Source organism: Gymnodraco acuticeps, unplaced genomic scaffold (genome assembly GCF_902827175.1).
Source record: "Gymnodraco acuticeps unplaced genomic scaffold, fGymAcu1.1, whole genome shotgun sequence".
Lineage (NCBI taxonomy): Eukaryota > Metazoa > Chordata > Actinopteri > Perciformes > Bathydraconidae > Gymnodraco > Gymnodraco acuticeps.
Genome location: NW_022990952.1, coordinates 1 through 27580, shown reverse-complemented (window position 1 = coordinate 27580; position 27580 = coordinate 1). Strand labels below are relative to the sequence as shown.

At 46.7% G+C, this 27580-nt stretch overlaps 3 protein-coding genes and 4 non-coding genes across 13 annotated transcripts; all 7 read right to left on the bottom strand.

Moving 5' to 3' along the window:
• Positions 1 to 259: 259 nt before the first annotated feature.
• Positions 260 to 9493, bottom strand: nkx6.1 (NK6 homeobox 1). The gene is made up of 3 exons (XM_034235099.1): positions 8870 to 9493; positions 5261 to 5433; positions 260 to 1000 (listed from the first exon to the last, which is right to left on the bottom strand). The coding sequence occupies exons 1-3, from the start codon at positions 9327 to 9329 to the stop codon at positions 761 to 763; spliced, it is 873 nt and encodes a 290-aa protein (XP_034090990.1). The 5' UTR covers positions 9330 to 9493; the 3' UTR covers positions 260 to 760.
• Positions 9494 to 15454: 5961 nt separating this feature from the next.
• rpl17 (ribosomal protein L17) lies at positions 15455 to 25247 on the bottom strand. Its single transcript, XM_034235098.1, is given in 7 exon segments — positions 15455 to 15528; positions 15607 to 15798; positions 20694 to 20792; positions 22712 to 22846; positions 25047 to 25087; positions 25207 to 25225; positions 25227 to 25247. Coding segments are annotated over 7 exon segments (555 nt in total). The 3' UTR covers positions 15455 to 15480.
• Positions 16609 to 20682, bottom strand: LOC117558730 (polysialoglycoprotein-like). 7 transcript variants are annotated; one of them, XM_034235091.1, is made up of 3 exons: positions 20251 to 20682; positions 18857 to 20211; positions 16609 to 18358 (listed from the first exon to the last, which is right to left on the bottom strand). In XM_034235091.1, the coding sequence occupies exons 2-3, from the start codon at positions 20166 to 20168 to the stop codon at positions 17637 to 17639; spliced, it is 2034 nt and encodes a 677-aa protein (XP_034090982.1). In that variant the 5' UTR covers positions 20169 to 20211; positions 20251 to 20682; the 3' UTR covers positions 16609 to 17636. The 7 variants fall into 7 exon arrangements, with proteins under 7 accessions (XP_034090982.1, XP_034090981.1, XP_034090983.1 ...); XM_034235090.1 differs by having other exon boundaries at positions 18857 to 20682; XM_034235092.1 differs by having other exon boundaries at positions 18896 to 20682.
• On the bottom strand, positions 20419 to 20483 carry LOC117558736. Its single transcript, XR_004570862.1, has one exon. It is a non-coding gene; the product is annotated as a small nucleolar RNA SNORD58 (small nucleolar RNA).
• Positions 22475 to 22540, bottom strand: LOC117558734. Its single transcript, XR_004570860.1, has one exon. It is a non-coding gene; the product is annotated as a small nucleolar RNA SNORD58 (small nucleolar RNA).
• Positions 24379 to 24444, bottom strand: LOC117558735. Its single transcript, XR_004570861.1, has one exon. It is a non-coding gene; the product is annotated as a small nucleolar RNA SNORD58 (small nucleolar RNA).
• Positions 25248 to 25614: 367 nt separating the features above from the next.
• LOC117558733 lies at positions 25615 to 25680 on the bottom strand. The gene has a single exon (XR_004570859.1). It is a non-coding gene; the product is annotated as a small nucleolar RNA SNORD58 (small nucleolar RNA).
• Between the last annotated feature and the right edge of the window lie 1900 nt (positions 25681 to 27580).

Below are 27580 nucleotides of genomic sequence, written 5' to 3'. Positions count from 1 at the left end.
CTGTTAAAAAAATATCAGAAATATCTTAAAGTTTGAATTTAAGATTTCAAAATGTAATAACACCAAAGAATCAAAATCGATCCCAGCAGGAAGTCCCATAATGATGATAATAATGAAGTGATATCTGAAAGCAGCCGATGATAAATGGACCGTTAAATTAACTCATTAATGACTGACTAATGACGTCATTAATGAATGAGTTAATTAATTAACCAGGTGAGCTCATTAAGGGGGGGGGGGGGGGGGGGGGACAACAGGAAGCATTTGAGATTTTATTAAATAAAAGTGCATTACATTTGAACCCGCCGTGACACACAGGCTTCACACACATATAAATAATGTGGGGGGCGGTATGTACAGGTGGTGCGTTCAGGGACCACTGGAGTTTATAGTCTCTGCAGTGAATACAAAAGGAAAGGAAAGCTGGTCTGTACAAAAACACGGAGAATCACAGCGGGGGGTTCTGGGTATTTTTTTACAAGAGTCCAAAGAACCGGAACCGGAAAACCGTCAAACCGGATCCGGAAGTCTACGAGCCGGAACCGTACGTCCTTCATCCATCAATTTGCAAAAAAGAAATCCTTATAGTCTGAAAAAGTGCGACTCCGAGAGTTCGAGTTCATCTCCAGAAACAGGAAGTAAAGGAATAAAAGAAATACAAATAAAATACAATGAAAAAATAAAATAAAAAAGATTAAACCAATAAAACGATAAAAGAAATAACAGAAATAAAATAAGTGTATTTTTGTTGATGTGCAGATTAGGAGCTGTCATTGTCCGAGGCGTGCAGCGCGTGCACGGGCTTGTGCTTCTTGAGCAGCACGTGCAGCTTCTCGTCGTCAGAGTTGGGGTCCAGAGGTTTGTTGTAGTCTTCATCCTCCTCCTCCTCTTCATCAGAGCCTTTCAGCCTCTCTGTCTCTGAGTCCTGTTTCTTCTTCGCTGTCGCCATCTCCGCCGCGTGCTTCTTCCTCCACTTGGTCCTCCGGTTCTGGAACCAGACCTGAGAACAGATAATAACACACACATTAACACACACTCATTAACACACACACACTCATTAACACACACTCACACACATTAACACACACTCACACACATTAACACACACTCACACACATTAACACACACTCACACACGCTCATTAACACACACTCACACACATTAACACACACTCAGTAACACACACTCATTAACACACACTCATTAAACACACGCTCATTAACACACACTCATTAACACACACTCATTAACACACACACTCATTAAACACACACTCATTAAACACACACACATTAACACACACACATTAAACACACACTCATTAACACACACACACATTAACACACACACATTAACACACACACATTAACACACACACATTAACACACACTCATTCTAACTTGTTTTTTATGTAAAAATGTAATAAAATAAAAACACAACACGGCCATTGCAACTCTCTGTTTACTTTTATGTCAAACTGCTAAATTCGTTATTCAGGCTCATTTGAGTTTCGCGTCCAAACCTCATGAAAGTATCTAGTGTTAGAAACTAAAGAAACAACGGGGACAGTCCTGTTTGAGTGTGTCCTTTGTCCCTGCCGTGCAGACACACTGATGAAGTCGGGCTTTAACTAATTACCTAAAATAACTAATGAATGAAACCAGTTCAATATTCTTATTCTTATCGTCCTTATGAGCGCAGTGACGGTGACGTATCTAATTACTTATTTAGTATTCCATCACTTCATAACAGAGATGGTCAAACTGAAGTAGAGACATGAAGCGGGAAGAGGGCGATCAAGAGAAGAGAGAGAGAGTGAGGGAGTTAAGGATGGAAAGACACAGAAAGACAGAAGCACAATAACAACAAGTATATAAATAACCGACGGTGTCAAGAGGAAGATAAGTCCCCTGGTTGGTCCCCTGCTCTAACTGCATTGAGACAACTCAAAATCAATATAAGCATATTTAAAAACGCGGGACATTTCCGGGGACAGACTGACCCGGGGATTGGCCTCCAAAGCCAACCGGAGCCATGTGAGGCCGGAGGGCTTTCCTTTGCTTCCAGCTGTCAGATTGTAAACAAAGTCACGTGACTGGGGACAGATGACAGCGCTGACGAGGTGTGCTTCCCGCGGCGAGGCGCTAATGATGGGCTTATCATGTTGATTCGGCCCCAGAGGGGCAGGTCAGACACAAAGGGCAAACGGGCTGTTGCGCGGGCAACATTAGCCCGTACCTGTGCACGTCCCTGCTCATTAACACACACACACACACACACACACACACACACACGCACACACACACACACACACACACACACACACCTGATGCTGAGACTTCCTGCACGTTTTAAACTCCCTGGGAAAACGAGGATTTACACAAATCAAGAAACCCTTCCGTCACTTCAAGAAACGCGACGGAACTAAAGCCGTGAATCTGCTGAGACGTGAAGGTTCATTCATCAATGTGTGCAGAAGTCCGGGCACTGTGCAGGACATAGCTTGACTAAAGAAAGTGTCTCCTCCTGAGTGCATGTGATAACCCAGCAGGGCCCGTCTCCTCCTGCAGAGCAACCGGAGACAGAGGCCGTGCTTCACGGGTTAACGCAGAAAGCTCCGCGGTCTGCTTCCACTCTTTATAGAAATGCAACATCTACCGGATTCACTCAAACACAAAGGCGAAAGGTTTCATGTCCTCCTGAGTGCTCTCCAGGCTGAGCCTCAGGATGCAGACCCTCAACGCAGAGTCATGATCAGGGTCTCACAGAAAGCCGCTCTGAGGGCTCAGAATTAAACTCAAATCACTCCGAACATTTTCATATATTTTATAAATCCATTTTCTTCAGGATTGAACTCAGTTTGCAGGATCAGTGAAATAAAGCCTCAGAGCTCCGGGACCCGGGTCGGAGCTCCGGGACCCGGGTCGGAGCTCCGGGACCCGGGTCGGAGCTCCGAGACCCGGGTCGGAGCTCCGGGACCCGGGTCAGAGCTCCTGCATCAACTCCCTGGAGAACCACCAAATAAAGAAAAGACCCCCTCATGCAGATCTCCCCGTCCTCTCTCTCTCTTTTAGATCTGCTGCGGAAACCATCTACTCTGAGGAGGAAGTGTATGTTAAACACTATCTACACACACACACACACACACACACACACACACACACACACACAGGTACGGGCTACTGTTGCCCTGGCAACGGCCCGTTTGGCCTCTTGGCTGACCTGCCCCTCTGGAGAGCGAGAGTTTGCTCTTCTTTGTTCTGTTGTGGCTGAATCCACACGATGAGCCCTCACTCAGTATCGTAGCGTCTCGCTGCGGGAAGCACACTTTGTCAGCGCTGTCCTCTGCGCTGCGTTAAGACCACCTCAGTGTCGGATTTTGGAAACTTGATTTTGAGTGTTCTCATGGCAGTCAGGGTATAAGGGACAAACCAGGGGGCTTGACTTCCTCTTGATGCCGGCGGTTATTTACAGAAAACACCTGAACATAGCTACTTGTTGGTGCTTCTGTCTTTCTGAGTCTTCACCTGTGAACTCGCTCAACGCGCCGCTCGCTCTCTTGATCGCCCTCTCACGGTGAACAGTTCAATGTCCCGCTTCATCGTAGGATTTCTGCCATGTCTCTACTTCAGTTTGACCATCTCTGTTACTAAGTTATGGAATACTAAATAAATAAGTAATTAGAGACCTTACCGTCACTGCGCTCATAAAGGATGATACGAATAAGAATAATGCGTCTTGAACGGGTTTCATTCATTAGTGACTTGATTTAAGGTAATTAGTTAGAGGCCCATTTTATCAGTATGTCTTCACAGCAAAGGTCAAACTACATTAGAACAGAATTGTCCCCATGATGTCTTTAATAATTACTAACAATAGATATGTTAATGAGCTTTGGACCACAAAACAAAAGATGGCCCTGGTTTTCATTTTTAAATCAAGTCCCAGAATGCAAGCAGTCGCCTCAGCTTATTTTGTTATGAAATGGAATTACTGTCAATTTAGTTGATGTAAAAATCGTTTGGTTTCTTTTACATTAAAAACAAGTTACAATTTTCAAAAGGTCTGTTTTTTATCGGGGGGCGGCTTTTTCCAATTTAGAGCAATATCCCCTCCAAATGTCTGGGCACGTCCCTGCACACACACACACACACACACACACACACACACACACACACACACACACACAAACACACACACTTCCAGAAGTCCGGTCACCTCGGATGTATCTCCTCAGTCTGTTCCTATGCAGACCCTCACCCTGTAGACCCTCACCCTGCAGACCCTCACCCTGTAGACCCTCACCCTGCAGACCCTCACCCTGCAGACCCTCACCCTGCAGACCCTCACCCTGCAGACAGAAGCAGCGTATCATCTAACTCTGCATGAAGAACAACGCGGGATGTGATATGCCGCCTCTCATTAACACACACACACACACACACACACACACACACACACACACACTTCTCTCCCGTGTATGTCCGGAGCCACTAACTCTGCATCTTGTATTTGTAGCTCTGCAGAAACAACGAGCAGAATTTAAACTGAATTCAAATCAATATATTTAAACTTCAATATGAATCAAACTTCATTTATGAAGCGGACTCGATGCAGAATGACGCGCTGCACGTGTTGCACGACACGTGCACTATGGGATGTCCCAGAGGCCTCAGGGTCACGTGATGCCTGAGGGTTCAAACTAAATAATTAAAAGCTCGTTTTTCATTTTCTGCAAATAAATAGAGTTGAAATGAAATGAGAGAAAACGCGTTTAACTGATAAGGATCATGTTTTAACGCAGAGTCTGAGGAGCAGCCTCTCCCTGTCCTCGCGCAGGGAACACGTGTCATGTTGAGGAAAGCGTGTTTTTAGGAATGGGTTTAAATATCTGTCATCTCCTGATGCTGTGACTTTCTAAAGGCATGGCGGGAAATGTGTTTTTAAAAGGTGTGTTTAAATTCAAATGGATGAATTAGCATGTTCCTAAATGTGGAGGTAATTAATGTTATTTTGAGTTTTCATTCGATTTAATGCGTTTCAACGAAAAGTCATTATTATCATTTCCGGTTTTCTTCTCTTTCGATCTTTTGAAAGTGAAGTGTGTTTTTAGGATAAGTGTGTGTGTGTGTGTGTGTGTGTGTGTGTGTGTGTGTGTGTGTGTGTGTGTGTGTGTGTGTGTGTGTGTGTGTGTGTGTGTGTGTGTGTGTGTGTGTGTGTGTGTGTGTGTGTGTGCGTGTGTGCGCGGGCGTGTGTGTACCTTGACCTGGCTCTCCGTCATTCCCAGAGAATAGGCCAGCCTCGCGCGCTCCGGCCCCGCGAGGTACTTGGTCTGCTCGAAGGTTTTCTCCAGAGCGAAGATCTGCTGCCCGGAGAAGGTGGGCCGGGTGTGCTTCCTCTTCCCGTCCCGGTCCAGCAGCACCGAGCCGTGGTCTAGGGGGGGGGGGGGGGGGGCATGGGTTAATACACACATGTTCTCAGAGGGAGAGGAACGCATTTATTTGTCTGACTGACTGTTTTTTGTTTGATATACTCCTGTCTTTCTGCAAAGCGACGCGGGCCTGAAAGGCTCAGACATGCCAGTTATTATTATTGCAGACAGCGAGGAGCTGAGTGCGTGTTGCACCGCGCGCGCGCGAAGGAACAATCGTTAAGGGTTCTAACTGTGGGCGTAAACATGACACGTGCTGCTGTTTGTCTGTCGTTGTTTGTTGTTCTTGTTTTGTCTGTTTTGTCACGTGTTGTTGTTGTTGTTGTTGTCGTCCCTAATTGTCTCACCTGGAAATAAAAAGATATTGAAAGGGAATAAACCATGTTCACACCCAGCTGGAGGCAGAGCAACTGGTTCATGTGTAAACGGAAGAATAGAGCCAGGCCTCTGAAGGTCCATCGGGACCCTGAGAGTGAGACCCCCCTCCCCCCGCACTGTGGCGCCTCTAATGTGTATTATTGTATGTGTGCAAGTACGTTTTGTATGATGTATAATATTGTCTACATGTCTTTGTACCTTCTGCTCATTATTGGAACAACAACGAAAAACAATTAAAAAACAAATATTTTCGAATGTTTATTTGTGTCTTAACTTCTCTCATTAGGAGCTTCATTAGTCCCGGGATAGCTTTATTAGTCCCGGGATATCTTTATTAGTCCCGGGATAGCTTCATTAGTCCCGGGATAGCTTTATTAGTCCCGGGATATCTTTATTAGTCCCGGGATAGCTTTATTAGTCCCGGGATAGCTTCATTAGTCCGGGACTTAGCTTTATTAGTCCCGGGATAGCTTTATTAGTCCCGGGATAGCTTTCATAGTCCCGGGATTAGCTTCATTAGTCCCGGGATAGCTTATTAGTTAGTCCCGGGATAGCTTTATTAGTCCCGGGATATCTTTATTAGTCCCGGGATAGCTTTATTAGTCCCGGGATAGCTTCATTAGTCCCGGGATAGCTTTATTAGTCCCGGGATAGCTTCATTAGTCCCGGGATAGCTTTATTAGTCCCGGGATATCTTTATTAGTCCCGGGATAGCTTTATTAGTCCCGGGATAGCTTCATTAGTCCCGGGATAGCTTCATTAGTCCCGGGATAGCTTCATTAGTCCCGGGATAGCTTTATTAGTCCCGGGATAGCTTTATTAGTCCCGGGATAGCTTTATTAGTCCCGGGATAGCTTTATTAGTCCCGGGATAGCTTCATTAGTCCCGGGATAGCTTCATTAGTCCCGGGATAGCTTCATTAGTCCCGGGATAGCTTTATTAGTCCCGGGATAGCTTTATTAGTCCCGGGATAGCTTTATTAGTCCCGGGATAGCTTCATTAGTCCCGGGATAGCTTTATTAGTCCCGGGATATCTTTATTAGTCCCGGGATATCTTTATTAGTCCCCGGGATAGCTTATTAGTCCCGGGATAGCTTCATTAGTCCCGGGATAGCTTTATTAGTCCCGGGATAGCTTCATTAGTCCCCGGGATAGCTTTATTAGTCCCGGGATATCTTTATTAGTCCCGGGATAGCTTTATTAGTCCCGGGATAGCTTCATTAGTCCCGGGATAGCTTTATTAGTCCCGGGATAGCTTTATTAGTCCCGGGATAGCTTCATTAGTCCCGGGATAGCTTTATTAGTCCCGGGATATCTTTATTAGTCCCGGGATAGCTTTATTAGTCCCGGGATAGCTTCATTAGTCCCGGGATAGCTTTATTAGTCCCGGGATAGCTTTATTAGTCCCGGGATAGCTTCATTAGTCCCGGGATATCTTTATTAGTCCCGGGATAGCTTTATTAGTCCCGGGATAGCTTCATTAGTCCCGGGACATTCACGATTGATTTCATATTGCCTTGTTTTGAGGCTACAAGCAAACATGTCTCAAACTGAGATCAAGAAAGTAGATCTCTAATAAACACATGTTCTCTCTCAGGAGAACCGGAACCGGGTCAAACACGTGAGAAAGCTCCGTTGGTCCACCGGGACATGTCATTAGAAATAATAACAATAATAATAATAACAATAATAACAATAATAATAATAATAACAATAATAATAATAATTACATTTGATAACAGGAAAACAAACAGCATCGAGACATGAGATTATCTTTGATCTGAAATCACGGTCGCGTTTTGAGAGTTCTTTGTGAGCGCAGTGTTTCCCTGGAATAACGGAGATATGACAGAGAGACCCGGACCGAGAGAGAGACTCAGACACAGAGGCTCTGAGGGTCTGAGGACAGAGGGTCTGAGGGTCTGAGGACAGAGGGTCAGAGGGTCTCACGGCAGAAGGACTAAATAACGGGACCAACCGGAGTGCAGGCTGAAAGTGACTGAAGGAGAAATGGTGCAACAAAAGTCATTTTCGAGACAAAAAGGAAGAGGAATAAAAAGCGTGAATTTACAATTTAGGAAAAATAGAAACAGAAATTTAAAAAACAATGAAGAAAGAGACAGTGATTTAAACAATAGCGAAAGAGCAGGAGGAAGGACAGGATGGATTATGGGTAAATGAATACAGCGTTTCAACAGCCTGTTAGTTATTAGTTATTATATCTTAACGGGTTTTATCTTTTATATATTTACTGCATTGTATTCTTATTGTTCTCGTTGTTAAAAAGTCTTGTGTCCTCCAGAGAATGTAACCTCTGCTCGAGAGACCCATGTCTCCGGTGAGGTGCAGATTTCAGGAGGAACTGTTTCACAACATTTCATTATAATTATTGCTTTAATAAAAACCTGTTTCTGATTCACTTTAGATGTAAATGAGTATTTAAGAGTGACCAGTTCATCTCATCATTTAAACACGCTTTTATATTTCTAAACGTTAATAAATTCATTCTTATTGAAACTAAATCATCTCATTTCAATAAACCCGTGTCCCTCTAAAGTCATTCAAGTTATTTAACAAAATAACTGCTTTTCTGCTCAGACATGTATAAAACCTGTTCTAGCCCCGTGGGGGTCTTATTCTAATTATTGCATTTATTTAATAAAATCACTCCTTTCTTCTCAGAAAGTGAAGTTTTTAAATAATTTAATTCCTCAGAAATGTGAGAGCGCGTTTCCACTCACGGGTCTTATTCTAATCGTTGCATTTATTTAACTAAATATCTCCTTTCCTCAGAAATGTGAAACAGTTTCGCGGCAACAGGTTTTATTTCATTTAATGAATGGAATAAATAACTATTTTCTTCCAGTTTCTAAATGACTTTCTCCGCAGAAATTGAAGTTTTAAAATAAATCCCAGACATTTCAAATATAAACTCGTGTCCGCGCGGAGCTTCAGGATTTCATTCTAATTACTGCATTTATTTAACAAAATAACTCCTTTTTTCTCCCAGTTTTTAAATAACATTCTGCTCAGAAATGTGAAATAAAGAGTTCCACTCACGGGGGGAGCAGGAGAAGCGCGCGTCCCTCCAGTGGGGGGGGGGACTCTGCAGGACCCCGGGCCAGAAGAGGGGGGTCCGGCCCGCGGGAAGCTCGCTGAGGGGCTTCGGGTACCGGGGGCTGAAGAACAGTCCTGGGGGGTGGCACCGGGGGGCCAGCGCGGAGCCCAGCAACCCCCCCGGGCAGGAGGCGCTTCCTCCGGCCAGCAGCAGCGCGGAGGGCCGGCTCAGGATGTCGTTAATCCCGTGGGGGGTCGCGGAGGAACACAGAGCCGAAGAACAGCCCTTCAGACCCGGGGAGCAACCGGCCACTCCCCCGGGGTTCGGAGAGGTGGAAGAGGAGCCGGAGGAGGAGAAGGCCGGGTACAGGGGGGGGGTCTTCATCTCATGAGCCATGCTGTGCAGAGCCGCCAGGGGGGGGGTTCCGAGGAGGAAGCTCTGCCCGTCCATCGAGGATAACATCACGGACTACCAGGAGGAGGAACACCGGGACACTGGTGCTCTGAGGCCGGGGGCAGAGCCCATCTCAGCCCGGGACATCCGGGGGGAGAGAGGGAGAGAGGAGAGTGTGTGAGGAGGAGACTGAGGGAGAGTGTGAGAGGAGAGGAGGAGTGTGTGAAGATAGGATAGTGTGAGGAGGAGTGTGAGGAGGAGTGTGTGAGGTGTGTGTGAGGGACAGTTTGTGAGAGAGAGGAGTGTGTGTGTGTGTGTGTGTGTGTGTGTGTGTGTGTGTGTGTGTGTGTGTGTATGTGTGTGTGTGTGTGTGTGTGTGTGTGTGTGTGTGTGTGTGTGTGTGTGTGTGTGTGTGTGTGTGTGTGTGTGTGTGTGTGTGTGTGTGTGTGTGTGTGTGTGTGTGTGTGTGTGTGTGTGTGTGTGTGGTAATGGAACATGATCATCTGTCTATGAGCTGCACAGCAAACTTTACTCAGGACACCACGGGGGGAGACAGGGGGCTGCGCTGATTGGCTCCTCTGAAGGTGACGTTAGCCGCTGGATTTAGGGGAGCCTCCTGATTGGCTGAGTGGCTCAGTGCTAATCCTGGATGAGCTAATCATTAATACCTAAACACACATACCTACACACACACACACCTCCTCACACACACACGCACACGCACACACACACAGACACACAGACACACCCATGCACACACACAGACACACACACACAGACACACACACACACACACACAGACACACAGACACACACACACAGACGCACACACACACACACAGACACACACACACACAGACAACACACAGACACACAGACACACAGACACACACAGACACACACACACACAGACACACACACACACACACAGACACACAGACACACAGACACACACAGACACACACACACACAGACGCACAGACACACACACACAGACGCACACACGCACACACAGACACACAGACACACACACACACAGACACACACACACACACACACACACACACAGACACACACACACAGACGCACACACGCACACACAGACACACAGACACACACACACACAGACACACACACACACACAGACACACAGACACACACACACACACACACACACACACACAGACACACAGACACACAGACACACAGACACACACACACACAGACGCACACACAGACACACACACACACACTCTTCACGTTGAAAGCAGGAACAAGCTAAGGCTAATAGTTTGATATGTTTTGATAATAATTAATTCAATGTGATTATTTGAATGTATTTATGTCATTAGTTAGTTTTAGTTGTTGTACTTTAATACTCAGTGTTTTATATTTTTTTAACTTTCACAAATTATGCGGAATATATTTTATTATTATAATTAAATAAATATCTTTGTTTTAATTATTGTTGTTATCTCTAAAGTGTTATTATATTAAATATATCTCATTTAAACTCACTAAACATTCTCACTCCCAACTCGTCCTATGTTGACGTCATGTCAGGGTCCCTGTCGTCACCATCAAACGCAGGGGGGCCCTTTAGCGTCGACTTTCAACTCTCAGGGCGTCCCATTGACTTGCATAGAGCTCCCTGAACGCTGGTAATAGAGGAGTTGGGATCGCGGTGAAATGCTGTCCTTAGATCCATTCTCACAGCGTTTATCAACCTTTTTCTGACTCAATATCAAGCCACACTTATTGTGTTTACTTCTTTGTTTTAATTGAATAATGTAAGACTTTTGTTGCCGTCAGTTATGGGGAGAGTAGGGGCTCAGAAAACTGAAATCTGTATTGTTTCATTTTCCTTCTAATTTTGTATTATTTTCTAAACCACACTGTTATTTACTCAACAATAACACACACTTATCCTTGTGTTTATTTATTTGTTTGATTGTATAATGTCTGACTTTTGGAGTCCGTCAGGACCGAGGGTCGGAGCGGCTCATTTACTTTAGAGAATTTTACACCCGGAAGTAAGTATTCTCTCCGCTTCGCTCAAACCCCGTGATTAGTCCTCAAGCTCTGTGATTGGATGGTTTAGCCGCAATGCACGCTGGGATATGGTGTTCATGTGATGTGAAATCTGAAAACATTTGAAAAAAATAAAATAATACTTAATTCCGAGTGTGCTTGCACTTCAGATACTCAACTTCCTTGAGATGCTTCACGCTTTGAATTTTCACAGATATCTGTTACGGTTCTTCCACAAAACGTTCACATGTAAGAGGTTCATCTCTCGTTCAGAACAATGAAGCCTGTGATCTCTACAGAGCTCGTTAGCTCAACGATGAACACCTGTGTCATGCAACACGATGATGTAATCGCTCCAACTGACATGCTCAGACTTCAGGTAGCAGTGTGCCAACAGTCCAGCCGTGAAGACATCTACGGGACAGTTTGGAGAGTTCTTCAAATGCCGTTGCCATGGCAACACAATGCTCGCCATGAAACACGGTTTTCTCATAACTTCAGTGAAAATACTCCAAACAGTCCAGAACTTCACAGGTCTGGTAACGATGCAGCCATCAACGCATCTAAGCGTATTATGGGGTGTCATCAAATGCTGTTGGCATGGCGACAGATCATTCGCCATCAAGTTAGTTCAAAAGCCTTTCACTTTCTTCTTACACATTACTTTTCAGCATAAAACATTCCCACTGGCAGGAATTAAAACTCTAGTTTCATCTGGAGCTCATTTTAAATAAACAACAGTGTTTTCTAGTTAAAGGTCTAATTTATGACCTCAGATTGTGTGTGTGTGTGTGTGTGTGTGCATGTGTGTGTGTGTGTGTGTGTGCGTGTGTGTGTGCGTGTGTGTGTGCACCCTCAGAGAGGAGAGAGCACTGAAGACAAACAGAGAATACATTATTAAAACTCTCAGAAAGAAATCTGAACTCATAAGTCTCCACGTACACAAATATATATAAATATATACAATATATATATAAGAGATAATACAAAGGCCCATTAAAGGCATGTGAAGATACTCTGAAGACCTTGAACGCACCATTTTAGTATTTCAATCACAGAGTAATGAGATCAAAACACCCAAAGCCTCCGAGTGTCGCTATGAAGCTTTGTTTATTAGATCGTGCCAGAAAAATAATATCTTGTGAACTGCGTTTCCCACGAGCATCTGGGCTCACACACACACACACACACACACACACACACACACACACACACACACACACACACACACACACACACACACACACACACACACACACACACACACACACACACACACACACACAATGAGAGTACCCTGGAAGCAGTGAGGAGGAATAAAGTGGCTTTAAAGGTGAAGCTCAGAGGAGGTGATCAGTGATCAGCGAGTCTGCAGGTGATCAACAGATAAAGGACTCTCTCTCTCTGAAGCAGAGCAGCAGCGCCCCCTGCTGGGCGCCCCCTGCCGGTCTATTTTGACTTAAACCGATATATTCCTGCACTTTAACTTTATCTGCATTTTGATATTTATATTCAGATATTTACCTCATTACTGCGATGAAGGCCACGAGAAGTACAAGTACCTCAAAGAGAACTGAGAAACAGGACTTGAGGAAATGTACTTTTACGTTTTTATTAGAAATATAATGATATATTATAAAGCGGCAGAAAGCACTTTGAACAGTACATGAGGTACTTTCACACACTGAAGTACATGTACTCATACCCACTGACCCCAGAGGAATCTCCCGGCGCAAAGGAAGGGCCGAGGTCTTTGAGCGTGGTCTCGTTTGAACCGACTCAGAGAGGACATGTCGTTTGACCCCTCTGTTTTACCTAATGTCAAAGGTCACGTCTTAAAACAGGACAAAACCTTCCGTTAAGGTTTTTATCTCAACACGCCCATTTCCCCGCGTGCTAGGCAGTCGAGACTTTGCTGGTTAGCTTGGGCTCGATGTTTGTCCCTAAAGCCACTCCAACGTGGATCTATGTGCGACGCTGCATCCTGTAGGAGACGCACTGAGCTCAGTTTGGGGAGGGTCTGGCGCCCCCCATCAAAAGCTATTCAAATGTGATATTCCGAAAGTGCTATTTTCTGCATCTACAGCGCTTTCTGACCATAAAACTCAAAGAATATCCACGTGTGTGTGTGTGTGTGTGTGTGCAATACTCTGACACATAAAAAAGCCCTGCATTTAAAATGAGGTCTCTCAGGGATGCAAACAGAGGTATGGTGACGAGAGAACTATTCGAAGCAGAAAGAAAGTGTGATAAATGCTTCAGCTGTTCTTTATCATATACTCCGATCAGGAGAGAGATGTTAAGTTAGAAATCAAGGGGTTTTATTGTTATTTACAGCGGGGGGGGGGGGGGGGGGGGAACCCTTTCCTTTCAATGTTTACAACATCCTGCGAGGGCCGACCAAATGACTGAACTCAACCTCTGCTTAAAAAAACTAAAATCACAGCCCATTCATTTGGCCTTTCTTTCCTGTTGTGCAAAGTGTCACGACCCGATCCGTACTGCCCATGTGCGAGATGGTCCGCCATATTGGACAACTCCGTACGGCAGCCCAAGATGGACACTTGACACAGTGGCTTTTGGCAAAGCTGAAAAATAAAACGAGAGATGAGTTATTGTTACAACGTGACTTCACTATTATTTAACAACTCTTTGTATTGGGTTCTTTTATTTGGGGTTCAGTACACTGTCAGAATAAGTGAGGAATGAATGTATCTTCTGTTAGACAGCCATATGCCATACATTCACAGTAAATATGTATTCAGTACGATAGCTGTCTAACAGAAGATAAACTCATTCCTCACTTATTCTGACAGTGTACTGAACCCCAAATAAAAGAACCCAATACAAAGAATTGTTAAATAATAGTGGTCACGTTGTAACAATAACTCATCTCTCGTTTTATTTTTCAGCTTTGCCAAAAGCCACTGTGTCAAGTGTCCATCTTGGGCTGCCGTACGGAGTTGTCCAATATGGCGGACCATCTCGCACATGGGCACTGCAGATAGGGCAGGGGACGGATCGGGTAGTGACACAAAGAACAAGCAACCTCCCGATATCTCACCATGACTCGCGCATGCGTGGACGGTGTGGCATGCACCACGTGCACGGTGTGGCATGCACCACCAAAACAGAAAGATATGGACACAAGATGTGTGCAAATTTATTTAGTATCCTATCCATGTGGACATGATTTAAGTGGGGGGGGACCTGACCTCCTCTAGGGGGGTCCGGGGGCATGCTCCCCCAGGAAGATGTTTTTAAATGTTGAAGTTAAAAGCATCAATCTGGTGCACTTTGAGAGCAACATGAGGAGATCTATGGAAACATCTCTCAACACCCATTTGAAACAGAACGGGAAGCAGATTTTTATTTTTGGATATTTTACAAATCACTCTCCTTTCAAACTCTATTCTTGTTATTTTTAACAACTTTTTTGTTTCTGTCAGATAGTATTTTATACCTGTTTTTCATCTAGTCTCATTAATAACTATAATGATCATATCAAGGTGTGCCTTAACCTCACTGAGCTGAGGTTATGTGAGCCTCTCAGGAGAGAGCTCTCTTCCACCTGGTTGTAGAAAAGCTCTTTAAATTCGTTAGCATAGCTAGCTAACCAGATGCTAACAGATCGCCACTGTGCTTACAACTAAAGACACAGCGGCTCCTTATGGGTACTGCAATAATAGGGCTGGAGCGGCGTTCCGGTGCTCTCCGTCAGCACTCCTTTCAGACGAGACCTACCACGTGAAGACACGTTACGCTCGTGTTGTGTTCAAGGAACCTGTCCTTGGCCAGGAAAAACAGGTACTCGCTTGTTTAATTATTTTGCGGTGTAGATTTCTTCTTCTTTTTTGAAGTGAGAAGTTGTCCGTCAGTCGGACGGACCCCCCCCCCCCAAAAAGGAAAACTCTTCGGTTCTCCACGAAGTACACAAGTCTCCCAAATCAGCGTTAAAAAGTCGACTAATTTGCATCACTGCTCATAAGTACTGCCCCAAACCCTTTACCCCAACCATACAGACGAATCTCCCGGCGCATAGGAAGGTCCGAGGTCTTTGAGCACGGTCTCGTTTGAACCGGCTGGAAGAGTACATGTCGTTTGACCCCTCTGGTCTACCTAATGTCAAAGGTCACGGTGGAGAAACAGACAGAGACTCAGGACGTGGTGATAAAGTGAGTTTATTATTTTACTCTCGGGCCATGAGCTTCTGCTTCTTCAGCTTCTTCTGCGAGACCTGGAACACAGAACGCAGCCGTTAGGTTTCACGGCTCATCAAACACTATATGTATATAAAGATATGTGCGCTGAATACCTTCTTCTTCTGCGCCACCTCCTCGTCGGGCTTGGGGACGATGGTCTCCTTCTCCGTCAGGATCATCTCGATGTGGCACGGAGAGCTCATGTACGGGTTGATTCTGCCGTGAGCACGGTACGTCCTCCTGCGCATCTTAGGGGCTTTGTTCACCTGGATGTGCTCGATCACCAGGGAGTCCACGTCCAGACCCTGAGGGACAAGAGGGGAGTTAGTAACTAACACAGACCCTGAGGGACCAGAGGGGGAGTTAGTAACTAACACAGACCCTGAGGGACCAGAGGGGGAGTTAGTAACTAACACAGACCCTGAGGGACAAGAGGGGAGTTAGTAACTAACACAGACCCTGAGGGACCAGAGGGGGAGTTAGTAACTAACACAGACCCTGAGGGACAAGAGGGGAGTTAGTAACTAACACAGACCCTGAGGGTCCAGAGGGGGAGTTAGTAACTAACACAGACCCTGAGGGACCAGAGGGGTAGTTAGTAACTAACACAGACCCTGAGGGACAAGAGGGGAGTTAGTAACTAACACAGACCCTGAGGGACCAGAGGGGGAGTTAGTAACTAACACAGACCCTGAGGGACCAGAGGGGGAGTTAGTAACTAACACAGACCCTGAGGGACCAGAGGGGGAGTTAGTAACTAACACAGACCCTGAGGGACCAGAGGGGTAGTTAGTAACTAACACAGACCCTGAGGGACAAGAGGGGAGTTAGTAACCAACACAGACCCTGAGGGACCAGAGGGGGAGTTAGTAACTAACACAGACCCTGAGGGACAAGAGGGGAGTTAGTAACTAACACAGACCCTGAGGGACCAGAGGGGGAGTTAGTAACTAACACAGACCCTGAGGGACCAGAGGGGGAGTTAGTAACTAACACAGACCCTGAGGGACCAGAGGGGGAGTTAGTAACTAACACAGACCCTGAGGGACCAGAGGGGGAGTTAGTAACTAACACAGACCCTGAGGGTCCAGAGGGGGAGTTAGTAACTAACAGACCCTGAGGGACAAGAGGGGAGTTAGTAACTAACACAGACCTTGAGGGACAAGAGGGGAGTTAGTAACTAACACAGACCCTGAGGGACCAGAGGGGGAGTTAGTAACTAACACAGACCCTGAGGGACAAGAGGGGAGTTAGTAACTAACACAGACCCTGAGGGACAAGAGGGGAGTTAGTAACTAACACAGACCCTGAGGGACAAGAGGGGAGTTAGTAACTAACACAGACCCTGAGGGACAAGAGGGGAGTTAGTAACTAACACAGACCCTGAGGGACCAGAGGGGGAGTTAGTAACTAACACAGACCCTGAGGGACAAGAGGGGAGTTAGTAACTAACACAGACCCTGAGGGACAAGAGGGGAGTTAGTAACTAACACAGACCTTGAGGGACAAGAGGGGAGTTAGTAACTAACACAGACCCTGAGGGACCAGAGGGGGAGTTAGTAACTAACACAGACCCTGAGGGACCAGAGGGGTAGTTAGTAACTAACACAGACCTTGAGGGACCAGAGGGGGAGTTAGTAACTAACACAGACCTTGAGGGACAAGAGGGGAGTTAGTAACTAACACAGACCCTGAGGGACCAGAGGGGGAGTTAGTAACTAACACAGACCCTGAGGGACCAGAGGGGGAGTTAGTAACTAACACAGACCCTGAGGGTCCAGAGGGGGAGTTAGTAACTAACACAGACCCTGAGGGTCCAGAGGGGGAGTTAGTAACTAACACAGACCCTGAGGGACCAGAGGGGGAGTTAGTAACTAACACAGACCCTGAGGGACCAGAGGGGGAGTTAGTAACTAACATAGACCCTGAGGGTCCAGAGGGGGAGTTAGTAACTAACACAGACCCTGAGGGACAAGAGGGGAGTTAGTAACTAACACAGACCCTGAGGGACAAGAGGGGAGTTAGTAACTAACACAGACCCTGAGGGACCAGAGGGGGAGTTAGTAACTAACACAGACCTTGAGGGACAAGAGGGGAGTTAGTAACTAACACAGACCCTGAGGGTCCAGAGGGGAGTTAGTAACTAACACAGACCCTGAGGGACAAGAGGGGAGTTAGTAACTAACACAGACCCTGAGGGTCCAGAGGGGGAGTTAGTAACTAACACAGACCCTGAGGGACCAGAGGGGGAGTTAGTAACTAACACAGACCCTGAGGGTCCAGAGGGGGAGTTAGTAACTAACATAGACCCTGAGGGTCCAGAGGGGGAGTTAGTAACTAACATAGACCCTGAGGGTCCAGAGGGGGAGTTAGTAACTAACACAGACCCTGAGGGACCAGAGGGGGAGTTAGTAACTAACACAGACCCTGAGGGACCAGAGGGGGAGTTAGTAACTAACACAGACCCTGAGGGACCAGAGGGGGAGTTAGTAACTAACACAGACCCTGAGGGACCAGAGGGGGAGTTAGTAACTAACATAGACCCTGAGGGTCCAGAGGGGGAGTTAGTAACTAACACAGACCCTGAGGGACCAGAGGGGGAGTTAGTAACTAACACAGACCCTGAGGGACCAGAGGGGGAGTTAGTAACTAACATAGACCCTGAGGGTCCAGAGGGGGAGTTAGTAACTAACACAGACCCTGAGGGACCAGAGGGGGAGTTAGTAACTAACACAGACCCTGAGGGACCAGAGGGGGAGTTAGTAACTAACACAGACCCTGAGGGACCAGAGGGGGAGTTAGTAACTAACATAGACCCTGAGGGTCCAGAGGGGGAGTTAGTAACTAACACAGACCCTGAGGGTCCAGAGGGGGAGTTAGTAACTAACAGACCCTGAGGGAGTTAGTAATTAACACAGACCCTGAGGGACCAGAGGGGGAGTTAGTAACTTAACACAGACCCTGAGGGACCAGAGGGGGAGTTAGTAACTTAACACAGACCCTGAGGGACCAGAGGGGGAGTTAGTAACTTAACACAGACCCTGAGGGACCAGAGGGGGAGTTAGTAATTAACACAGACCCTGAGGGACCAGAGGGGGAGTTAGTAACCAACACAGACCCTGAGGGACCAGAGGGGGAGTTAGTAACTAACATAGACCCTGAGGGACCAGAGGGGGAGTTAGTAACTAACACAGACCCTGAGGGTCCAGAGGGGGAGTTAGTAATTAACACAGACCCTGAGGGTCCAGAGGGGGAGTTAGTAACCAACACAGACCCTGAGGGACCAGAGGGGGAGTTAGTAACTAACACAGACCCTGAGGGACCAGAGGGGGGAGTTAGTAACTAACACAGACCCTGAGGGACCAGAGGGGGAGTTAGTAACTAACACAGACCCTGAGGGACCAGAGGGGGAGTTAGTAACCAACACAGACCCTGAGGGTCCAGAGGGGGAGTTAGTAACTAACACAGACCCTGAGGGACCAGAGGGGGAGTTAGTAACTAACACAGACCCTGAGGGACCAGAGGGGGAGTTAGTAACTAACACAGACCCTGAGGGACCAGAGGGGGAGTTAGTAACTAACATAGACCCTGAGGGTCCAGAGGGGGAGTTAGTAACTAACACAGACCCTGAGGGACCAGAGGGGGAGTTAGTAACTAACACAGACCCTGAGGGACCAGAGGGGGAGTTAGTAACTAACATAGACCCTGAGGGACCAGAGGGGGAGTTAGTAACTAACACAGACCCTGAGGGACCAGAGGGGGAGTTAGTAACTAACACAGACCCTGAGGGACCAGAGGGGGAGTTAGTAACTAACATAGACCCTGAGGGTCCAGAGGGGGAGTTAGTAACTAACACAGACCCTGAGGGACCAGAGGGGGAGTTAGTAACTAACATAGACCCTGAGGGACCAGAGGGGGAGTTAGTAACTAACACAGACCCTGAGGGACCAGAGGGGGAGTTAGTAACTAACATAGACCCTGAGGGACCAGAGGGGGAGTTAGTAACTAACACAGACCCTGAGGGTCCAGAGGGGGAGTTAGTAACTAACATAGACCCTGAGGGTCCAGAGGGGGAGTTAGTAACTAACACAGACCCTGAGGGTCCAGAGGGGGAGTTAGTAACTAACATAGACCCTGAGGGTCCAGAGGGGGAGTTAGTAACCAACACAGACCCTGAGGGACCAGAGGGGGAGTTAGTAACTAACACAGACCCTGAGGGTCCAGAGGGGGAGTTAGTAACTAACATAGACCCTGAGGGACCAGAGGGGGAGTTAGTAACTAACACAGACCCTGAGGGTCCAGAGGGGGAGTTAGTAACTAACACAGACCCTGAGGGACCAGAGGGGGAGTTAGTAACTAACACAGACCCTGAGGGACCAGAGGGGGAGTTAGTAACTAACACAGACCCTGAGGGACCAGAGGGGGAGTTAGTAACTAACACAGACCCTGAGGGACCAGAGGGGGAGTTAGTAACTAACACAGACCCTGAGGGTCCAGAGGGGGAGTTAGTAACTAACACAGACCCTGAGGGACCAGAGGGGGAGTTAGTAACTAACACAGACCCTGAGGGACCAGAGGGGGAGTTAGTAACTAACACAGACCCTGAGGGACCAGAGGGGGAGTTAGTAACTAACACAGACCCTGAGGGACCAGAGGGGGAGTTAGTAACTAACATAGACCCTGAGGGACCAGAGGGGGAGTTAGTAACTAACACAGACCCTGAGGGTCCAGAGGGGGAGTTAGTAACCAACACAGACCCTGAGACAGGGACCACGTTAGGGCTTAATCAGACCCTGGAATGATGAAACTCAACAGAACCCGATCACAGAAGATATTTGGACAGAAAACAGGAAAGTTTCCTTCATCTCGTTCTGTGCGTACAGGTCATGGGGAACAACGTAATATATCATCATCAGAGAGGAGGCGCTGCTCAGGTTTCTGATTCGTCTTCATGGATAATCAAAGGTGTCCTAATTGGTCATCATTGCAGCTCCCCTCACACACACTGGCACTCTAATAAACTGCAGGTATCAGAGCACCTGAACGCAGCATCAGCTCAGAGTGAAGTTATAAATAGCTTAACACTCGGCCATGGCTTGTGTTTCCATGCTGCTGCAACGCTAAGGTTCCACACATCGAGTACTTCTTAGTCTGCCAGGAAGCTGCAGTCAGTTCAATACAGACATCAAAGTGAGCGCACCTTGAGCTCCGCGTTGCTCTCGGCGTTCTTCAGCATGTGCAGCAGGAACTCAGCGCTCTTCTTGGGCCAGCGGCCCTGGGTCCAGCCGAACTGCTTGGCCTGAAACACAAACAGTCTGTCAATCAATCTGATGGAGACACTGAGACACATCTGATGGAGACACTGAGACACATCTGATGGAGACACTGAGACACATCTGATGGAGACACTGAGACACATCTGATGGAGACACTGAGACACATCTGATGGAGACACTGAGACACATCTGATAGAGACACTTTAATGATAGGAACTCTCTAAACCCAGAGACCTAACTGTCCTGATGATCTGCTGCTAATAAAGTGATATCACATGAATTAACATGCCGTCATTTGAAATGCTGCTAAAAGCTAAACATGTCAGACTGTCTTTGAACGCCTCCTCAGGATGAAATACAGTGTCTCAATATATATATATATATATAAATAAGAGAGCCGGGGGAGGAGCTTAGTCGCTGAGAGAGAGCAGGGGGAGGAGCTTAGTCGCTGTGGTGTAAACAGGCGTTTCAGAAAGAGGGGGAGGAGCTTAGTCGCTGTGGTGTAAACAGGCGTTTCAGAAAGAGGGGGAGGAGCTTAGTCGCTGTGGTGTAAACAGGCGTTTCAGAGAGAGGGGGAGGAGCTTAGTCGCTGTGGTGTAAAGAGGCGTTTCAGAGAGGAGGAGGAGCTTAGTCGCTGTGGTGTAAACAGGCGTTTCAGAGAGAGGGGAGGAGCTTAGTCGCTGTGGTGTAAACAGGCGTTTCAGAGAGAGGGGAAGGAGCTTAGTCGCTGTGGTGTAAACAGGCGTTTCAGAGAGGAGGAGGAGCTTAGTCGCTGTGGTGTAAACAGGCGTTTCAGAGAGGAGGAGGAGCTTAGTCGCTGTGGTGTAAACAGGCGTTTCAGAGAGGAGGAGGAGCTTAGTCACTGTGGTGTAAAGAGGCGTTTCAGAGAGGAGGAGGAGCTTAGTCGCTGTGGTGTAAACAGGCGTTTCAGAGAGAGGGGAGGAGCTTAGTCACTGTGGTGTAAACAGGCGTTTCAGAGAGAGGGGGAGGAGCTTAGTCACTGTGGTGTAAACAGGCGTTTCAGAGAGGAGGAGCTTAGTCACTGTGGTGTAAACAGGCGTTTCAGAGAGGAGGAGCTTAGTCACTGTGGTGTAAACAGGCGTTTCAGAGAGAGGGGAAGGAGCTTAGTCGCTGTGGTGTAAACAGGCGTTTCAGAGAGGAGGAGGAGCTTAGTCGCTGTGGTGTAAACAGGCGTTTCAGAGAGGAGGAGGAGCTTAGTCACTGTGGTGTAAAGAGGCGTTTCAGAAAGAGGGGGAGGAGCTTAGTCACTGTGGTGTAAACAGGCGTTTCAGAGAGAGGGGAGGAGCTTAGTCACTGTGGTGTAAACAGGCGTTTCAGAGAGAGGGGGAGGAGCTTAGTCGCTGTGGTGTAAACAGGCGTTTCAGAGAGAGGGGGAGGAGTTTAGTCGCTGTGGTGTAAACAGGCGTTTCAGAGAGGAGGAGCTTAGTCACTGTGGTGTAAACAGGCGTTTCAGAGAGGAGGAGTTTAGTCACTGTGGTGTAAACAGGCGTTTCAGAGAGGAGGAGCTTAGTCACTGTGGTGTAAACAGGCGTTTCAGAGAGAGGGGAAGGAGCTTAGTCGCTGTGGTGTAAACAGGCGTTTCAGAGAGGAGGAGCTTAGTCACTGTGGTGTAAACAGGCGTTTCAGAAAGAGGGGGAGGAGCTTAGTCGCTGTGATGTAAACAGGCGTTTCAGAGAGAGGAGGAGCTGCTCAGATTTATAAAGTCGTCTTCATGGAGAATCAAAGGTGTCCTAATTGGTCATCACTGCAGCTCCCCTCACACAGCTCTAATGAACTGCAGGTATCAGAGCACCTGAACGCAGCATCAGCTCAGAGCCATCACTTCTGTTAGCACTTATTGTAAATCAGCTAAATGTCTCTCGTCTCCGCCCTGCAGCCAGAAGCTCGTCCCGCAGCGTCAGTTAGATGATGGATGAGTTACCTGAGCGCAGCGGCCCACGCCCCCGTTGTAGCGCCTGAAGGGAACACACTGGTGCTTCACCACAACGTCACGCAGGTACTTGTTGGCTTTACGGATGTGCATCCCTTTGATCGCCTGGGCTGTCTCACGGGTGTTCTGCAGGAGAGCAAGAGGACACAATCAACAACAACACAGCCAGGAGGACAACACCACAGACAGGAGGACAACACCACAGACAGGAGGACACAAACAACACAGCCAGGAGGACAACACCACAGACAGGAGGACAACAACAACACAGACAGGAGGACACAATCAACAACACAGCCAGGAGGACAACACCACAGACAGGAGGACACAATCAACAACAACACAGCCAGGAGGACAACACCACAGACAGGAGGACAACAACACAGACAGGAGGACAACACCACAGACAGGAGGACACAATCAACAACACAGCCAGGAGGACAACACCACAGACAGGAGGACAACAACACAGACAGGAGGACAACACCACAGACAGGAGGACACAATCAACAACACAGCCAGGAGGACAACACCACAGACAGGAGGACACAATCAACAACACAGCCAGGAGGACAACACCACAGACAGGAGGACACAATCAACAACAACACAGACAGGAGGACAACACCACAGACAGGAGGACAACAACACAGACAGGAGGACAACACCACAGACAGGAGGACAACAACACAGACAGGAGGACACAAACAACACAGACAGGAGGACAACAACACAGACAGGAGGACAACAACACAGACAGGAGGACAACACCACAGACAGGAGGACAACAACACAGACAGGAGGACAACACCACAGACAGGAGGACAACAACACAGACAGGAGGACAACACCACAGACAGGAGGACAACAACACAGACAGGAGGACACAAACAACACAGCCAGGAGGACAACACCACAGACAGGAGGACACAAACAACAACACAGCCAGGAGGACAACAACACAGCCAGGAGGACAACACCACAGACAGGAGGACAACAACAGACAGGAGGACACAAACAACACAGACAGAAGGACAACAACAACACAGACAGAAGGACAACAACAACACAGACAGGAGGACAACACCAACACAGACAGAAGGACAACAACACAGACAGAAGGACAACAACACAGACAGGAGGACAACAACACAGACAGGAGGACAACAACACAGACAGGAGGACAACACCACAGACAGGAGGACACCAACACAGACAGGAGGACAACACCAACACAGACAGGAGGACAACATCATCACTAGCTGCTGATTCCCTCCCTAAGAATGCACCAACAGTTTTAATATAACACAGTGCTATAATATCTACGTTCACTATTTAATTTAGAGCATCTCAGGGTTCTGTGAGGACAACAACAACAACAGCACAGGAGGAGCAGAAACAACACTATGTAGTCTCCACTGCCTCACTGTTAGAGAGCGAGTTCTGCGTCTCTGTCTGGACGCTGTGAGCGAGTTCTATCCAGCTAGAGGAATATCAGAATGAACCGTGAACCATATCTGCTGAGATTAACTTTACGCAGCTCCAACACTCACACATCGACCTGAGGGCAGAACGCATGCTCTGAAGCATGCTCTGAAGCATGCTCTGAAGCGATGGCAAAGAAACTGAGGTCAGTTCATTTCATCAGAGGAGGAGGAGCTGCTCAGATTTATTAAGTCGTCTTCATGGAGAATCAAAGGTGTCCTAATTGGTCATCACTGCAGCTCCCCTCACACAACTAGAATAAACTACAGGTATCAGAGCACCTGAACGCAGCACGCCCTCACAGAACTACATCCAGAGGAAACATCAACTTGAATACGTTTCATTTAGCTGTAACTGAGTTAGTAACTTGAGGAGCTCAGAGAGAGACCCCCTCCTGATCAGGAACTCCCCTCCTGATCAGGAACTCCCCTCTCACAGAGACCCCTCCTGATCAGGAACTCCCCTCTCACAGAGACCCCCTCCTGATCAGGAACTCCCCTCCTGATCAGGAACTCAGAGTTGTTGTATTAATGTTTAAAGTTCTCCTTGACGTCTTGATTTAAGATGTAAACTCTTTTAAAGCACGACAGGTTTCCAGAATCTCTGAGGTTTCTAATGTTTGAGAAACGCTGCTTTCTGATCACATCAAACCACAAGGGCTGAAATATCTGCACTACAAGAGTTATTACTAATCCCTGAAGTCTCTCCCTACGAGGACGTGCCACACCTGACTGGTATTAATGATGAACACCATGAGCACAGACCCTAAAGTGAGGACTTGGGGTGCGTTTGAACAGGAGCTAACATACAGATGGGTATTCAGTCATGTTCCAGGTCTTACCTTGAAGTGAACCCGCAGATTGGAGCCCCTGGACTTGCATGCTGCAACAGAATGAGTCAGGTTAACAAAAGCATCTCTTTGAACGCGTTAAACAGAAGCTCAGATCACAGTCTGCCCATGAGGGGTCCCGCAGACACACCTCCTAATAACGTCTACTCACATTTGGTGGGGTTCTCAGGGGTCTAGAGAGTAGCGGACCATTTTTCAGATATCTGGAGAAACAGAACAAAATGTTATTAAAAGAAGCGACTCCTGCATTAGCGCTGATTCGGCTGCGATGTCACCCCCTAACGCCCGGGGGAGACAGAAACATGAGGGTCTTTGAGTTACAAGAGGTTTAAAACACAGCAGTTTGAGCCAACACGGCAGACAGCTAACGTCTCCTAAAAACTACTTTAACTTAAAACCCCTCCTCGAAACCCAGAGACCTAACGGCACTGTGAAGACAGGTTGTCAGACTGTCTTTGAACGCCTCCTCGGGATGAAATGCTGCGTCTCAATATATATATATATATATATATATATATATATATATATATATATATATAAATATAAATAGAGAGGAGGAGCTGCTCAGATTTATAAAGTCGTCTTCATGGAGAATCAAAGGTGTCCTAATTGGTCATCACTGCAGCTCCCCTCACACAGCTCTAATAAACTGCAGGTATCAGATCACCTGAACGCAGCATCAGCTCAGAGCCATCACTTACTTCTGTTTAAAGTTAGTTTAACAGTTATTGTAAATCAGCTTAATGTTGCTTTAACTCTCGTCTCCTACCTGCAGCCTCACAAAGACACATTTCAACATGTTTATTTTAACTTCTTTGAATGATATTTGTATTTGAGATGTTTATATTTGGGATGATTTAGATTCAGAGAGTAGCGGAACATTTTCACACATCTGGAGAAATCAGAACTAAATGTTATTTAATGTGAAAGAAGCGACTCAACGCGACTCCAGCTAGCATTAGCTCACATACGGCTGTAATGTAACCCACACACACCCTGAGAGTGAACCCTGATCTACAGCAAAGAGAGAAACACGAGGGTCTTTCGGAGTTACAATAAGAGGTTTAAAACACAGCAGTTTGATCCAACATGGCGGACAGCTAACGTGTTAGCCATCAAACCGGCGTCTCCTTAAAAACCTCATTTAACTAAAAATCCAGCTTCAAAACACAGAAATCGAACTGCATGCGACGAGTTTTGACTTAGTTACAGATACGGGTCATGTTTAATGAGCAGGATGGAGCGCTTTGATAGAGATTTAGAGCAGATTCGGTTCGAGATGATCGTGATGTTGTCTTACCTCTGAGGCCGCGGAGGGAAGAGGAAGAACCGGGGAGAGAGAGCGGGGTTTCCGGCTCTTTAAGCAGCGCCGCACCGCCCCCTGCCGGCCGGGGGAGGGACTGCGCCTCACTGCGGTACTGCATGCAGAGATCAGATAAAAAGTACTTTATTGATCCCAAATTGGGAAATATTTGGCATTTTCCCACAAATTTAACAAATAACCTTAAAAGCTACAAAAAAACTAAAACACTTAGGACAATGAGTAAATGGCAAACTACAGTGTAATCATTCATATATAATGAATACAAATAAAATAACAAACACATTTTATTATTTATAAATATTAAACTTCTATCAACAATATACTGTTACTCCAACAGTAATTACATGAGTTGTTTTGCACAGTTTATAAGTTTAAAAGTACATTTAATACGATATTTTAATTTTAATTTTGCATATAGTTGCATCTGTCAACAAATACAAAATATATATTTATTTTGCATCAATCTTATTTAATGTTTCCATGCCGTGTGCAATCATTATATTCCATGTATGAACTGTATAATTAGTGTAAACATATTAAATAAACTGTAATAAATCAACAAACCACGTGTTGATCTCCAACTGCAGTGACAGTGTGTGGCCAGCAGGGGGCGCTGTTTCACTCGACCTGACCTACATCCGGGTCTCTACACTCTTTATCATGACTCGGGCCCAATCCCAAACCGCGCCCTACACCCTACCCCTACAGTGAACTCCGTGGAGTGACACACGAGGCTCCTCCTGTCAGAGGGAGTAAACACAGCAGCAGGCTTTGGGACGGCCTCTCCGGCAGAAACAGGAAATGCCGTAACTGTATGTAACAACGGTTTCAAATCAGCTTCTCTTAGACAAAACATTAACATTAATAACTAAAATAAAACTCCAAACTCTTTTAGTTTTAAACCTGATGTTTATAAGCTTCTTAGTTTTTGCAACAGTCTGTAAATATACACAACTTTATAATAAAATGCACACATTTACCTTTTTCTAGACTAAACACAGGTTTGATCCTAAGTTCAAAACATATGAGGCTATCATGAGGTTGTTAACATCGCAGTTTATCAGTGGATGGCCCAATCCCAAACCACGCCCTACACCTTACCCCTGCACCCTACCCCTACACACTACCCCTACACACTACCCCTACACACTACCCCTACACCCTACCCCTACACACTACCCCTACCCCTACACACTACCCC